Source organism: Carassius auratus, unplaced genomic scaffold (genome assembly GCF_003368295.1).
Source record: "Carassius auratus strain Wakin unplaced genomic scaffold, ASM336829v1 scaf_tig00012847, whole genome shotgun sequence".
Lineage (NCBI taxonomy): Eukaryota > Metazoa > Chordata > Actinopteri > Cypriniformes > Cyprinidae > Carassius > Carassius auratus.
Window position 1 is genome coordinate 265,150 of NW_020524335.1, and position 13,810 is coordinate 278,959.

At 38.0% G+C, this 13,810-nt stretch overlaps 3 protein-coding genes across 16 annotated transcripts in view; 1 reads left to right on the forward strand and 2 right to left on the reverse strand.

Moving 5' to 3' along the window:
• The first annotated feature begins 1,255 nt into the window (after nucleotides 1-1,255).
• LOC113073778 (serine/arginine-rich splicing factor 2-like) lies at nucleotides 1,256-5,018 on the forward strand. 11 transcript variants are annotated; one of them, XR_003280525.1, is made up of 4 exons: nucleotides 1,256-1,769; nucleotides 2,543-3,571; nucleotides 4,088-4,175; nucleotides 4,603-5,018. XR_003280525.1 is itself a non-coding variant. In XM_026246540.1 (3 exons), the coding sequence occupies exons 1-2, from the start codon at nucleotides 1,414-1,416 to the stop codon at nucleotides 2,847-2,849; spliced, it is 663 nt and encodes a 220-aa protein (XP_026102325.1). In that variant the 5' UTR covers nucleotides 1,256-1,413; the 3' UTR covers nucleotides 2,850-2,861; nucleotides 3,434-5,016. The 11 variants fall into 11 exon arrangements, 3 of the variants coding, with proteins under 3 accessions (XP_026102325.1, XP_026102326.1, XP_026102323.1); XR_003280526.1 differs by having other exon boundaries at nucleotides 2,543-3,538; nucleotides 4,603-5,016; XR_003280522.1 differs by having other exon boundaries at nucleotides 2,543-2,861; nucleotides 3,434-3,571; nucleotides 4,088-4,902.
• Nucleotides 4,754-9,874, reverse strand: LOC113073776 (hyaluronan-binding protein 2-like). The gene is made up of 14 exons (XM_026246536.1): nucleotides 9,730-9,874; nucleotides 9,599-9,632; nucleotides 9,402-9,500; nucleotides 9,190-9,300; nucleotides 8,985-9,101; nucleotides 8,653-8,769; nucleotides 8,010-8,163; nucleotides 7,839-7,933; nucleotides 7,479-7,710; nucleotides 7,120-7,262; nucleotides 6,104-6,238; nucleotides 5,862-6,007; nucleotides 5,541-5,718; nucleotides 4,754-4,788 (listed from the first exon to the last, which is right to left on the reverse strand). The coding sequence occupies exons 1-13, from the start codon at nucleotides 9,829-9,831 to the stop codon at nucleotides 5,557-5,559; spliced, it is 1,647 nt and encodes a 548-aa protein (XP_026102321.1). The 5' UTR covers nucleotides 9,832-9,874; the 3' UTR covers nucleotides 4,754-4,788; nucleotides 5,541-5,556.
• Nucleotides 9,875-10,773: 899 nt separating this feature from the next.
• The window catches only part of LOC113073774 (dynamin-binding protein-like), a 43,264-nt gene continuing 40,227 nt past the window's right edge, over nucleotides 10,774-13,810 (reverse strand). For 3 of the 4 annotated variants that reach the window (XM_026246534.1, XM_026246533.1, XM_026246535.1), the window contains 3 exons: nucleotides 13,406-13,604; nucleotides 12,673-13,313; nucleotides 10,774-11,933 (listed from right to left, as the gene is read on the reverse strand). In XM_026246534.1, coding sequence (XP_026102319.1) covers nucleotides 11,748-11,933; nucleotides 12,673-13,313; nucleotides 13,406-13,604 — 1,026 coding nt within the window. In that variant the 3' untranslated portion in view covers nucleotides 10,774-11,747. The remainder of the gene's footprint in view (nucleotides 11,934-12,672; nucleotides 13,314-13,405; nucleotides 13,605-13,810) is intronic. The other variant, XM_026246532.1, reaches the window with a different exon arrangement.

Consider the following 13,810-nt stretch of genomic DNA (forward strand, 5'->3'; position numbering starts at 1 on the left):
CAATCATAGACGTTTGCGGTTAGACGATAAGGATTTAAAAAATATTTTATAGAGATTGCTTTGACGGATTTTCATTTATATCTCATGTACCAATCGTTCTAATTAATACATTTTACAAATTAATTTGTTTTTGAGTTTACAAAGGTCTCCAGAATTGTTTTTTTTTTTTTTTTGAACGTGGCTCAATAGAGTATTAAGCTCTCTGAGCCGCCAGGCGCCCCCTGCTGGAACTATGTATCATGTCTCAGAAGAAAAACATTTCAGCTAGTAAGATTTGCTTCTCAATGATCAGTGCTGTATTACTGTCCTCAGAAGCGCCATTGGCCACCTCTGACGTCAGGCTTAAATCCAGACTTGGGGTTTTTGCGCAGTACAAACACATCCTGCCTCGCCAAACGTGACCTTCCCCGAGTTTTCGGATGTGATTCACTGCAGTGCAGTAAGGGAACCTCAACTGGTCTTCAGTCAGTGGCCCTTGTGTCACTTAGCTCTGGCTAATTTAAATGTGAATGTTTTTTATTTTATTTTATTCGCATTTGTCACTATATTAAAAAACATTTATGTTGCAGCCTAATTGTGCTGCTTCAAGAGAGCAACTCTGCTGTTTTATTTTCTTAACTGTTCCATTATATTTTATATGTTTCTTTTTATTGTACTTGAGGCCCATGCTCTGTGCTCTTGAACTGCTTGCTCTTGTTTGTTTAAACTTATAACTGTGGGGTTTCATGGAATGTTCTTCTGTGTTCACAAAGATACAAATGGAAATATCACAATTTGAAGGTTATAGGATGTAATTTGGGAGTAGTTTGATATAACAGCACGTGCTGGCCAGTCAAAGACTGAACATTAAAATATATGCATCTAAGATTATAGAATAAGCTTTACTGATTTGTTATTATCATCATTATCTTTCAATCTTATAGATGCCACAGACCCGCAAATATGATCATCTTCACATGAAAGACCCCCAAACTTTTCCATGGATGTATAAAAGTTATATATATATATGTGTGTGTGTGTGTGTGTGTGTGTGTGTGTGTGTTTCATTTGGGATGCTTAATTTTGGATTGAATGAGTATGGGTGACGTCAAATAAATGCTCGTTTGTTACATTTTGAACAACTGCTACTAAATAACAATTAAAACTCTGTTCCCAGTCAAGAGGAGCTTGTGAGATCAGGTCACCTGTAGTGTCACTTATAGACCAGAGGTGGCAGTGTTTCCTCTCCTTTCAAAGAAAATAAAAGCCGACCCCCACGGAACACGAACATCCGGTTACCGCCATTTTAGAGAGTTATCTGCTCTCGGCGTGTTTCTTTGGACGTTCCGAATGATTCGGTATTTTTCCTGAAAATCTTGCAAGCATCTGTTTTATTTTTCGCGTAATATACTGCAGTAGGGTTAGTGATTCAAGATGAGTTACGGCAGACCTCCGCCCGACGTCGAGGGCATGACATCTTTAAAAGTCGACAATCTGACGTACCGCACGTCCCCTGAAACACTGCGGCGGGTTTTCGAGAAGTACGGCCGAGTCGGGGACGTCTATATCCCGAGAGACCGGTACACAAAAGAGAGCCGCGGGTTCGCCTTTGTCCGTTTTCATGATAAGCGGGACGCGGAGGATGCGATGGACGCCATGGACGGCGCGCTGCTGGACGGCCGCGAGCTGCGCGTGCAGATGGCGCGATACGGGCGCCCGCCAGATTCACATTACAGCCGCCGTGGAGGCCCACCGAGGAGGTACGGGGGACATGGACGGAGAAGCCGAAGGTAAGGCCCGCATATGCAATTTCTTTTAATATTGTCATTTTTAAACCATTTTAAGTTAATGTTCTCGTTCAAAGGTCACATTTGAGGCCCTTAGGCCTCAAGAGCGCTAAACCACACGTGCTCAACTTCTTGTTTTGCTTACCGTACAAACGCGATGTTTTATCGCCCTAAATAACTTAATTCAGTAAGTCCTATTTACTTAATTCAGTAAATAGTTCCCCGTTTTATCGTGCCGTCGTATCTGGCGTTGTACCAAACAATCGCTCAACGTTGTGAACGAAGCAAAGTAACTTTACCGTTAATATTAGCAATTTGTGATCGAATGGTAATGGAGTCTTTTTCTTTTGAATCAATTTGTAATGTTTGGAAACCAAACCCATTCCTAGCGGATTTATTACAACATTCTCTGTAAAATATTTTTAAAATAAAAAAAAATACTTGGAGGTTACGTAATACCGTAACAAATGATTTTTTTTTAACCGAATTATTAGAAAGAACCGATTCTCTGAAGTGAATCAAACTTCCAATTGTGCTACGAGTTTTTGTTTGAATACGATAACGTGGTAATTATACTCGAATTACTGGTTATGAAGACAATAAAACATGACTGCATGCAAACACACGCGTTTTTGTTTGCTCCCATTTAAACGTGTATAAGCTACTCAGCTTTTAATTATAAAGACTTTTTGGTGTTTTGTAAGGCTGTAACACAGTGTTTGTTTCTCTATGCAAACAATATTCATGCTAATTTGTTCACGTTAATCTATTTTTAGCCGTAGTCCTAGGCGCAGGAGGCACAGCCGGTCTAGATCCAGAAGCCGTTCCCGTAGCAGATCCCGCTACAGCCGATCCAGATCCAGGTCCTACTCCCGTTCCCGATCTAAGTCCCGTTCCCGCTCCAAAACCCGCACACCACGCAGAAGCAAGTCCAAATCTCCTTCCAGGTCCCGTTCAAGGTCTAAGTCCAAGTCTCACTCCAGGAGCCATACTCCCAGATCAAACAAAGGATCCAAATCACGATCCAGATCGAGAAGCAGACCCAAATCTCCAGAGGACGCTGGAGCCACTGCTGAATCCTGAGCTGAAACATAGGTGAGCCTAATGCTTTGTATGAAGACGTCGTGACTTGTTTCTTGCAGCTGGGGGAATTTGTATCACCCAATAATTGTAATGACAAGTGCACTTAAATTTTTTTTAAATATAGTTAATGCTGCTAGTCATGAACTTCATTTAATTAAACTGATTAAAGCAGACCAGCTAATGACCACCATTATAACTCAAGCCCAAAGTAGTTTAAAATAAATACTTGCGTGGCTCACTGATCACTTAAAATGGCTGCCTAAAATCTATTTAATGCCCCCCCCCCCCCCCTTACTTTCCTCTTTCACTAAGTTCCATACATCTGCAGATGTAGTAGATCGGCAGATGCATTATCTCAAAGGAGGTTTCATGTATTACCCAAGTTTTGGGTTTACAGCATTTGTCTGGTTTCTCAGTTTCTGCATGACTTTAAGGGTTTATTTTTAACTTAAATCCTAAACCTCAGAACGGATGTTTGATTTGGAGCTGTCCTGGGTATGATACCGTAAGTATGTTTGTTTTGAAACGTGTACCAGCCAAAATCCATTGATTTTTCATCTAAATGTGGAATTTTTTCCTCCAAGCTGCTGATTCCTGTTTGCAAAAGGAGTTTGGGGCAGTTTGAGAGCAGTTAGTGTGTGATCCGACCAATGGCTGCCTGCTGCTGATTGGCGGTTGCTATGGAGCAGGTCGGTCTCATTGAGTGTTGAGGTGGTGTTGAGGTACGTCTTCAGGACAATGGACTGAGACCTTTTCATCATCCTTGTCACAAACTCATGTCTATTGTGGCATAGGCAAAAGCGGGATGGATGTGGGGTGTGTTCTCAGAGCTAGTTTAAGCTGTCAGGCTGCTGGGTATCTGATTTTAACCGGTCTGTAACTTAGTACGCAAGTAATTGTTCTAACTGCCAATGAAGTATACCTCAGCTTGCTGACACTTAAAATGGCTATGAGACATTAATTCCACCCTCAGGTTTGTTGGCTCTCCACCCATGAGGTTTCTCGCAGAACAAACATCAGGTACATGAGGTTCCTTGCAGAACAAAAATGAGGTCCATAGATTAATTTTAAACATGGCAAGATACTCGATGTGTGGAAAAGAGTGCCTGTTTGTTCTGTATAACTGAGGACCAGTTATCGAGCATTGCGTAATATGCAATGCCTCGTTTTATGACGATTACTGTAAGACACCCTCTGCTTTGCTGTTTGAAATTAACTAACTTCTTCTTTTCTTCTAGATGATGTCAGCTGGTTGAATCTTCGAGGATCGCACCGAACAGATGTCCATCTGAGGATACTCAAATTATCCATATATCTGACCGAAAGGTTATTGTGATTTAGTCTAAATCTTTTAAATGACTAGTTTTTCTTTGTTGCCCACAATTGTTTTTGTCATTTGAATTTCTTGTGATATTAAATGATCTTTATGCCTAAATTGGGCTAATAGGTGAAATCACTTCTCTTTATTTTTGGTAGTTTATTTTTTGTTTTTGAAACTCCCAGACTAAAGTAAGTTCATTTTTAATCAGATTTTTGTTCTTAATAAACTCTTATTATTGGACAATTTTGGATGTGAATATTTCTTTGACCTTAAAGGACTGGGTGGAGACAGAAATTTGGCCGCTAAAAAAACCTTTATGTAAAACGGTGACATCATAAAGCTTGCTAACAGAGCAGGTGTTATGGTTTAAATGGAAAATTTAACAATAACGTGATTGCTAATATTCTCTCTTGTGTATTTTCTATGCACTAGGCGCAGTTGCGTAGCAGTTGAGTTTTGCTGGTTAGCTGTTAAGGTGGCGTGTTGCGGTGCAGAGTGCTTGGCTGTTTCCAGTATTCTCCTGATTGCTCCTGTGTAACGCCTTGATTTTCTTTCAATTTTGGCTGCAGCATTTATTCTTTTTGCAGAAAGATCCTGTCCAAGTCCTTTTGTGAAAACCTATAAGGCAGAAATCTGTGCTTATTTCACATCTCTGGGAGACTTCTATCATTTGTGACATGCTCACTTGACCATAATTTTCATGAAGAATAATAAAGGTTTTCTTTCTCTGAACATGGCTGATTTGATGTATACCTAATTTTTTTTAGTTTTTCAGTGTCTCTTATGTTTTGGTGTTAAGAAGCAAATTAAACCTTCAATAACTGGAAATAAACTGTTGATACAAAATATTTGTACTGTGCGACATTCATTGATTCATACTCAATGGGTTTTAATGAGATTAAAAATAAGAAATTTTATTTCAAAGTACGTTTGTCATCAAGATTTCCTAAACATTTTTACTTGGATATGTGTACAAACACATTTATTAACAACTTGACTTTGAAAATTTTACAAAAGGCAAAATAAGTAATGAGATTAAGTTAGTATTTAAATATATTTTAATCATACTGTTAAGAATTTATGCAAGAATTCTATTTTTTTTAATCAAAGGTATGGGTCTGCGGTTTAAAAAGGCTTATCCAGTCATTAAGTTTGCATAAACTGCCCCAGTAAGCATGCCAAAATCAATCCATAACCATGAAATTTTTTTTTGGCAGTCCGTTACACTCCGATGGGAAAATGTCACTACTTCCCTTTGATTTTGATATGAACATGAATCACAAAAGTGACATTGAAAGAACTATTTTTAATTGGTCTGCTGCCTAATGATATACACATGCATACATTTTTTTTTTTCATTGAACTCAAACCTTTTGAGTAGACATCCTAAACTGCTCGCATTTTTTCATTGATCCAGTCAAGAAACTTGGTGACTCGGGCGTAGATACCGGGCCTGTTCTTCTTGCCACAGCTGTCACCCCAACTCACCACACCATAGATGTAATGAGTCTCATTTTTCTGACAAACCAGGGGTCCACCAGAGTCACCCTATAAAAAGAAAACCATTTATTAAAAAAATTAAATACTGCGCCATCAATTTGCACAATCATTTTAAATGAGATTTAGTGTTTGATGTATATTAATACAATTTTCACTGAAAGACAAAAAACTAATTTGAGATTGGAGCACACCTGACAGGAGTCAATCTTTCCCTGCATATATCCAGCACACATCATGGAATCATCCATTCTGTTCCCGTAGACATTACGAGACATACAACGCTTCTGAGAGATTAAGAGAACTTTGGCATCCAGCAGCTGAGGAGAGACAGCATGATCTGGAAGAAAGAGTAATAGATAGATGACAGATATTCTCAGAGGCAGGTGTGGCTATGGTGAATGTCTACAGTGAAATTTGAATATGGAAACCACACCTTTCTCAGTGGCTCCATAGCCTGATATGGTGCACATAGTTTTATCAGGGAATGAATCCGTGGGAAGACATGCTGCCCTAACGGACCTGGTCTCATTGGCGCACCTTCCATTTATTGCCTTTAGTTTCAGCAGGGCTGGTAGAGATGAGAAACAAAAGCACTGTGAGTTACAGTGAGTTACATAAGTTGTCACATAACTGGTTTAAAAAAAGATGCTAATACTACTTTAGGCTGTTCACAATGCGCTTCGCCCCGGGATGTCATTTTTTTAACCTCCAGTAAAACTAGGATACTGTATGCTTCATTTGCATTATTTTTGAATCATTCAATGTTACAAAAATGTAAATCAGCATAAAATGAAAATTCACCCATTTTAAATGATATTAAGGCTGTTTACACAAAGAATGATAGATATAACTATCAATATAACTAAATTTTTTTTTTTATAATTCACACACCGCAACAAGGATAACACAGAACAACAATTCTAATCACTTACAGTTTTTTTTTTTTTTTTTTTTGGGATGAACGATAAAAAACATTGACACCCATAATCCATACACAGCACATGGCATAATTGCAGCAGACACTTACAATAAACTGACAATTATTGTGTGTTGGTGTGGACACTAGTTATAGTTATCACTCTTAAACCTGAATGTTATTATTATTTTTACTTTTTAATCAAAATCTTATAACTTGCTATCATGTTAATACAATTAAGGATATAGACACAACCAATAACAATATTAAAATGGGATTTACAAATGTACAGTCTATAAACTCCAAAATTGAATACATTCCAAACAGAAGTTGGATATTTTTCTTTTACCCTATAACAGCTATGATGGACTGAATGATAGAATTATTGACATGGCAAGTTAGAATGATAGAATACAGAACAGACTAAAATAAAACGAGATCGGTAGATAGATAGATAGATAGATAGATAGATAGATAGATAGATAGATAGATAGATAGATAGATAGAGTTCACTTAGCGAGTTAATTACTGACCTATATCATTATACAGGGCTTCAGGAGTCTCTGTATAGTTCTCATGAACCATGATTTTCTCCACCTCAAGAAACTGTTTTGCAGGATCATCTTTCTCCAGGTTCACACCACCCATCTCCACCCTTACCTCCTCGTTCTCATCACTGCCATGATCATGCAAACCATGCAAATATAGTTTATCAAACTGATATTTGTTGCATATACCCCTCAAAGGCAAAACTACTGTAAAAACCGAGTGCAAAATCATCAAGATTCAATATAATTTAATTAATAACTTAAAGACAACATAAATTTAAGTAAGAGTTATCTGATTGAACATTACATAGACCTAATGCAACACCAGCACCCCCCTAACTTACATGCAGTGGGCTGCAGTTAGGACCCAGCAGGAGTCAATAAGGGTTCCTCCACAGTTGTGGCTGAAGGATATGTTAGAGCCCTTGGGACGGACCTGAAATGAGACCTGCCAGGGATGGGCTGCAGGCAGAGACTTCCTCCCACCAAATATCCTTGGGGCTATCATACTAGCCTGGATCTTTCCACAGTCAGAAAACTGCAGTTTTTCAGGGGCTCTGGAGGGTTTCACTGGTTCTGTCAGAGTTAATAAGGTAAATAAGTATATGATATCATTAACACCGACTGCTAGAGCGGACTGAAGAACATGTGTTTCTGTTTTTGCATTATATAGAAGAGAGAAAAAATAGAAGGAAATTCTGTGCCTGGTTCAGAGCATGGCTTGGCATTACAGTAGTCCCACCGGAGATTCCCCTTATCATTCACAAAGCACCAGGGCTCCCGGTCTCCATCCGGATTTCTTAATTGGCAAAAATTGTTAAGGCAACATGTTATATCACAATTCATTGTGAGATTTACTAAAACCAACTTCTAACCTGCAGTAATTGTGGGCTCCAATGGTCTCATTCCCTTCAAACTCCTTGAAGGGAATCCGATAGTAGTTCCATGGTAAACATTCAATTTCTTCCACTGTCTGACTGACAAAACCTATATAGGATTCCCCATTTCCCTCATAACAATCATTTGGACCTGAATACAAAATTACATTATGTGTTTATAACATTATTCCATCTAGTTTATGAGGTTATTTAAAGCTACAATATATTATTTTTTGCCCTCTAGTGGTTGATTCATACACCTAAATAAGTTATATCACCATGTTAGTGCGATTGTGACTAAAAACATCAAAACTTTCCCAATAACAACAGACTAGCCTAATATATGAAAATTATGTCTTATGCGCAGGTATGTTGTGACTTGTTGAAATAATTTGTTTTAAAATAACGTTTCCCATTTCCCGTGAAATCCGTCCCCGACAACTCTAAAATACAAAACAAATTATTATAGGCTTACCATAGTGATTTAGACAAAAACACAGTTTAGAATATCGTTTTTTGATGTACTGGCACGTTACTTAAATATAATTTTGGCTATTTGGGAAAAAGTTAGTGTAGCTTTAAAATACCATTTGGTTTGGTATAAAATAAATGAAAAAAAAAAAAAAAAAAAGTTTATTACCAACTTGGCAGAACCTCCCACTGTAATTTTCAGGACATGTGCATGTGAAACTGGCTCTGGTACGACCTTTAACACACTTTCCTCCATTCAGGCATGGACTCGGGTCACAAGCAGAGGCTAATATTGCAAACATAAGTATAAAAGCAATTAAAAAGACAAACACAGAAAACAAATAGCAATTCACTACAATCTGACATAGACCTGTTTTAATGAACTCGTTGATAATCACTAAATTCTAATCTTTACTACTACTCTTATCTTTACTACTGAAAAAAAAAACACTTTGAAAAGTAATTTGCTATATCTCAGATATGGAAGACATGAAAGCTCACCTTTCTTGCACGTAGGGGGTGTATAGGGAGGGCGGCATTTGCATTCATAAAACGGGGCTTCATAAGTTCTGACACAATCACCATGACCGCACTTCACTTTCTTACACACGTTCCTCTCTAGAAGATTCCAACATGAAAACTCAAGAACGATACCAACTCTTACTGATTAATAATTATTGTTAGGTATAGCTTATTAAGATCTCACCATCCTGGCACTTTTTGCCAATGTAAGGCTCTTTACAGATGCATCTGAAGCCGCCACTCTCTAGGACCTCGCATACTCCGTTGTTCTGGCATGGATTTGGATCACACACTTCTACAGAAGTATTGAACATGATCAGCGTACATGTTTGTGAGCGCCCAAACTAACCCCATTTAATAACTTTGCACTGTCTACTTAAGTACTTAAGTTCTTGCCTGGTTCATCAAAGAAGGAAAAAATCCAATCAATGCTTTCATTAATTTCGGCTGAGGATATTTCCCCCGTGGTGTCAGTAACAGTATAGTCATTTATTTCTGTCAAGGGGGCGAGAGAGTAATAATAATGACATGCATAAACGAATAACCTTGCAAACGCATAAACAGACACCAACCAAAATGTTAAGACTTCTCACCATCAAATAAAGTTAAAATCTCATCCAAAAGACCCTGAAAGATTTGACACAATTTCATTCAAATCGCAGTATAATATCACTCAATTAAGCATATATGTTTAAGCGATTTATAGTTTCACATGGTTACATACCGGTGCTGCTTGGACTGGCAAAGTGAGGCCAGAAAGACTCATCAGAAGCAGAATCACAGTTAACATGATTTCAGGAGTAAAAGGTGCATAATCAAACACCATAAGTCACTTGTCTATATTGTGGACAGTAAATATGTTGACATGTATGAGGATGACCCTGGACCCTTTTCTATGCTTACTATCTAGCAATCATTACCTAACAGCATTGATTTTCTGTGTTCTGGCCAGTGAGCCTCACTAGATATGCACTACAACAATATTGTAGCTCAATTTAATTTTAATGTGAACTGATGCCGGTGTGTGAGTGTGTGTTTATATTTATATTCTAATTCTAAAATTCTAAAATAATTCTAAAAACAAATCACAACAACCTGTTGTGCAGTATTTGTACATTGATCCACAGTGTTATTGACAAATCAAAGATATTAGGTCAGTTACCCGGCAGTGTTTACTCTTGAGAAGGTCTTTGCTACGGTTTTAGAAAACAACTGACAATAGTGAAAAAAATTATTTCATCTTTCATTTTTAATTTATTCCAGTTTTGTTTAATAGAAATGATTGTTAATACAGCAATAAAAATACATTTTGTATTTATTTAAGGGTGTAACTGAATTCTGTACATTTAAACATAATTTTAAGAAAAACAATAATCTGAACATTGTGTTAAAATCAGTACTGCCAAATATTTCCAAACTGGTACTACCATAATCTGTAACTGTAAGATATTGAATGTGAAAGTGACATGACGTGTAGGTGTCCCACACTTGGAATTTCTGTATTTACCCCATTCAAGTGCACACAAACAGCAGTGAGCGGTGAAAACACACATACACACACACACACACGCTTGGGGATACAGTGGTTTGCACTAATGTCTCACCTCAGTCATTGCATTGAAGTTGGAAAAGAGTGCTGTACAATCACTCCCCCCACCTAAAACCTAACCCTCACGGTACCGAGACATTTCGGTTACAAGTCAGACTCTCTAACTATTAGGCCATGACTGATATAATTTTAAGGCCAAGACAATACATAACAAGCAACTGTTTTTCAACTGATTTCTTTTTTATTTTAAAGAGAAGAAATGGATCAGTTCACACTGGAGTGCAGAAGTTCATTCTCAGTATATACAGCATGAGAGATAAATATTCAGAGTTCTGTTGGTGCAATGAGCTCACAGGTGCCTTGAACTCCCTCACAATGGCTCAACACATCAATATTAACTTGTAAATGCATTCAAGTGCAAGTGGCAAACTTAATGCTGTCAAAAAGTAAAAAGGTAGAAAACACTGTACCTTACAAAAAGTGTCTTTTGCATTTCATTCATACTTTCAGCAATATGATATGGTCACCAGTGGTGATACTGTCATCATCTGAGAGCCCCAATGGGGAATAAATCCAAACACTTCATATTAATTATTTTGTTCACATTCACTGAAACCCAGTAAAATCTTTTTTTCTCCCTTGAGGTGCACTGTGATTGTCAGATGAAGGAAGGCAACATCTCAAAACACTCATTCTTGCACTCTTATTTACGGGCATCACTGTCATCGCCAGTCCTGGAATATCAATCCCATCAGTCTACGTCCAGTGTGAATCGCACATGCCCAATACAATTCCTCCACTCCACTCCTACACATCAAAAGAGATTCTCTCTACGGAGCAATTAAGTGCAAACACTGTAAAAGGAGTATCCAAGAACAACAGAACATGTCAGATCACTGAATCCAACACCAATCTGCCTCTCGGTCCAAACTATTTATTTTTTCTCTCCCATTATTTTAAATTCCACATACACCATCCTCTATGACCACTAGGAGTCAGGAGTTACATTCATTGACTGTAGTCAATATGGAGGGGATTTTTTTGTTCATCAGTAGCAATGACAAGTTCACCACATCAGTGCATCTCCTCTATAGTTAAGGCACAATAACGTCCTTTTGTAGTGTTCTCCCTGTAATGAGTTGGTTTGTAGAGGTCTGGGGTAGTTGGGGATTGTTCTTGTACAAATGTCCATCTCATGTGTACTCAGATTTGCGAATGTAGTTGGATGGGACGTAACCCTTCCGTCCTCCTGCCTCCCCCAGCCACCACTCCTGGTTGCCATTCATGTCCTGGAACTCAAGGATTCGGACCTGCTGATTGGCTGAAATGCTGAGCTCGTTTGCACACCGTGCACTGAAGGAGTAAAGAGCGTAGTATATCTGAAAGAGAATATAAAGAAAGAAAATTAATAATAATCATTGACAAGAAGTAAAACCGGTTTAGTATTTTTATGATAATTATTACTATTACTATTAATTCACATACCAAATTGTTGATTAACATGGTGGTATAGCAATATCAGGAAGTGACGGAAGGTTTTTAAATCAAAACATAAAATCAAAACTGAACCTAATTATATGAAGAACCACGAATGTCAAATAATGTGGTTTTATTATTTTGTTACACACTTATTATATTTGTTAAATTATATGTATTTTTATAGTTTAATTATATAAAATCATTATTTTAAATGATTTCATTTCCTAATTACTATAAGGTTCAAATTATTAATTTGTACACAATATTTTAAAAGATTAAAAGGTGTAACAACTAACTAATAATAACTAATAAGGAGAAGATTTTCAACATAAGACAAAGCTGAACTTATTAATATAAAGACGTTATCGAAGATTTTAAATGATGGTTTAATACATTCTTTTATATTATATTATACATTTATTACAAATTAAGTTTCTTTTTTGTAATTGCATTTCTCTATTTAAAATGACTTATTATTTTAAATCATTTCAATTATTTAAATGGCATACAATTAATGCATGCAATGTTACTTAACATGTCATATTCTAATTTGTTACATACTGGAATTACAATCTACAATCTAAAGTATGCAATCACTGAATTCTGGACTGATCTAGTTCTGTGTGCAGTATGACATACCTGCTGTCCATCTAGCTCACGTTCAGGCTCTGGATCTATATACTCCTCGGGAGGGTACTCGGGCATCCTCTGCTTTACCGAATAATCTCCATTTTGTCTCAGCTTTGAGTCATGGTACCTCAAAGATGGTTCATACCTGGAGTTCTTACTGGAGGGACAAGAATCTGTCTCAGAGAAGTCTGAAGTGTCTCTGTGATTGGTAGGAGTGTTTTTATCAGAGTCTAACGCATCTCTGTGATTGGTGGAATTTTTGTAGGAGGGCTCTGAGTGTTCCCTGTTTTTTCGAGAGGCTGTCTCGGACAGTTCTTTGTGATTGGGAGAGTTTCTGAAGGTGGGGTCGAGGGAATCCCTCTGACTGGAGGAAGAGTAGTTCGTTGAAGAAGCCTCTCTGTTTTTTCTCGGAGTGCTCTCTTGATTCGGGAGAGTGTGTGATTGGTGTGGAGGCATCGCCGTTGTGAAGCTGACAGTCGATGTCTCCTGGTTGAAAGTCAGAGTGCTGTTACTACTCTGCCGTGAGAACATGGGAGAGGATCCACTGTAGCCCGACTCATTTGATGACTGGCTCTCAATGGAAACATCCGACTGACTCCTGCGTGGATTGTAGAGCTTTAAGAAGGAGCTATACACAAAGCCCTTCGTAACTGAAGGAGAGAGAGAAAAAAAGTGTGTTCAGGCCGAATGTATTTTAGGAGGTGATGACACATGTATCACATACAGATAACACGTTACAAACCTCCATTGTCTATTAGCCAGCGGTTCTGGCTGCCCATGGGGTCTTGCTGTTTGATGACACCCACTATGTCTCCCTCCAGTACAGACACGTCCAAGTCCTGTGCTGCGTTGAAATTTCTCTCAGCCTGGTAGAGTTTCTCTGGCCCGTATCTTGTCAGAAGCCCAGCGCGGTGCTCATCCGTCTGCAGCACGTAGTTTGGCTGCAAAATCAGACAGAAATGAGGAACAGAAAGAGAGGAGAATGAATGACAGACAGAAATTTGTCATTCCTAAACCACGGTTGACTGTGTGCTGTTTAAAGCGACCTACAGTGGCTTACCGTATTTTTCAGACTATAAAGGTGCATCAGTCCAAAAATACGTCAAGATGAGGAAAAAAACATATATAAGTCGCACTGGACTATAAA

Coding starts and splice junctions, on each gene's coding strand:
- LOC113073778 (XM_026246538.1), top strand. CDS start 1,414: ATGAGTTACGGCAGACCTCCGCCCGACGTCGAGGGCATGACATCTTTA. Junction 1,770..2,542: donor CATGGACGGAGAAGCCGAAG/GTAAGGCCCGCA, acceptor ATCTATTTTTAG/CCGTAGTCCTAGGCGCAGGA.
- LOC113073776 (XM_026246536.1), bottom strand. CDS start 9,831: ATGGTGTTTGATTATGCACCTTTTACTCCTGAAATCATGTTAACTGTG. Junction 9,301..9,401: donor TTCCTTCTTTGATGAACCAG/GCAAGAACTTAA, acceptor ATACTTCTGTAG/AAGTGTGTGATCCAAATCCA. Junction 5,719..5,861: donor GAAAGATTGACTCCTGTCAG/GTGTGCTCCAAT, acceptor TTCTTTTTATAG/GGTGACTCTGGTGGACCCCT.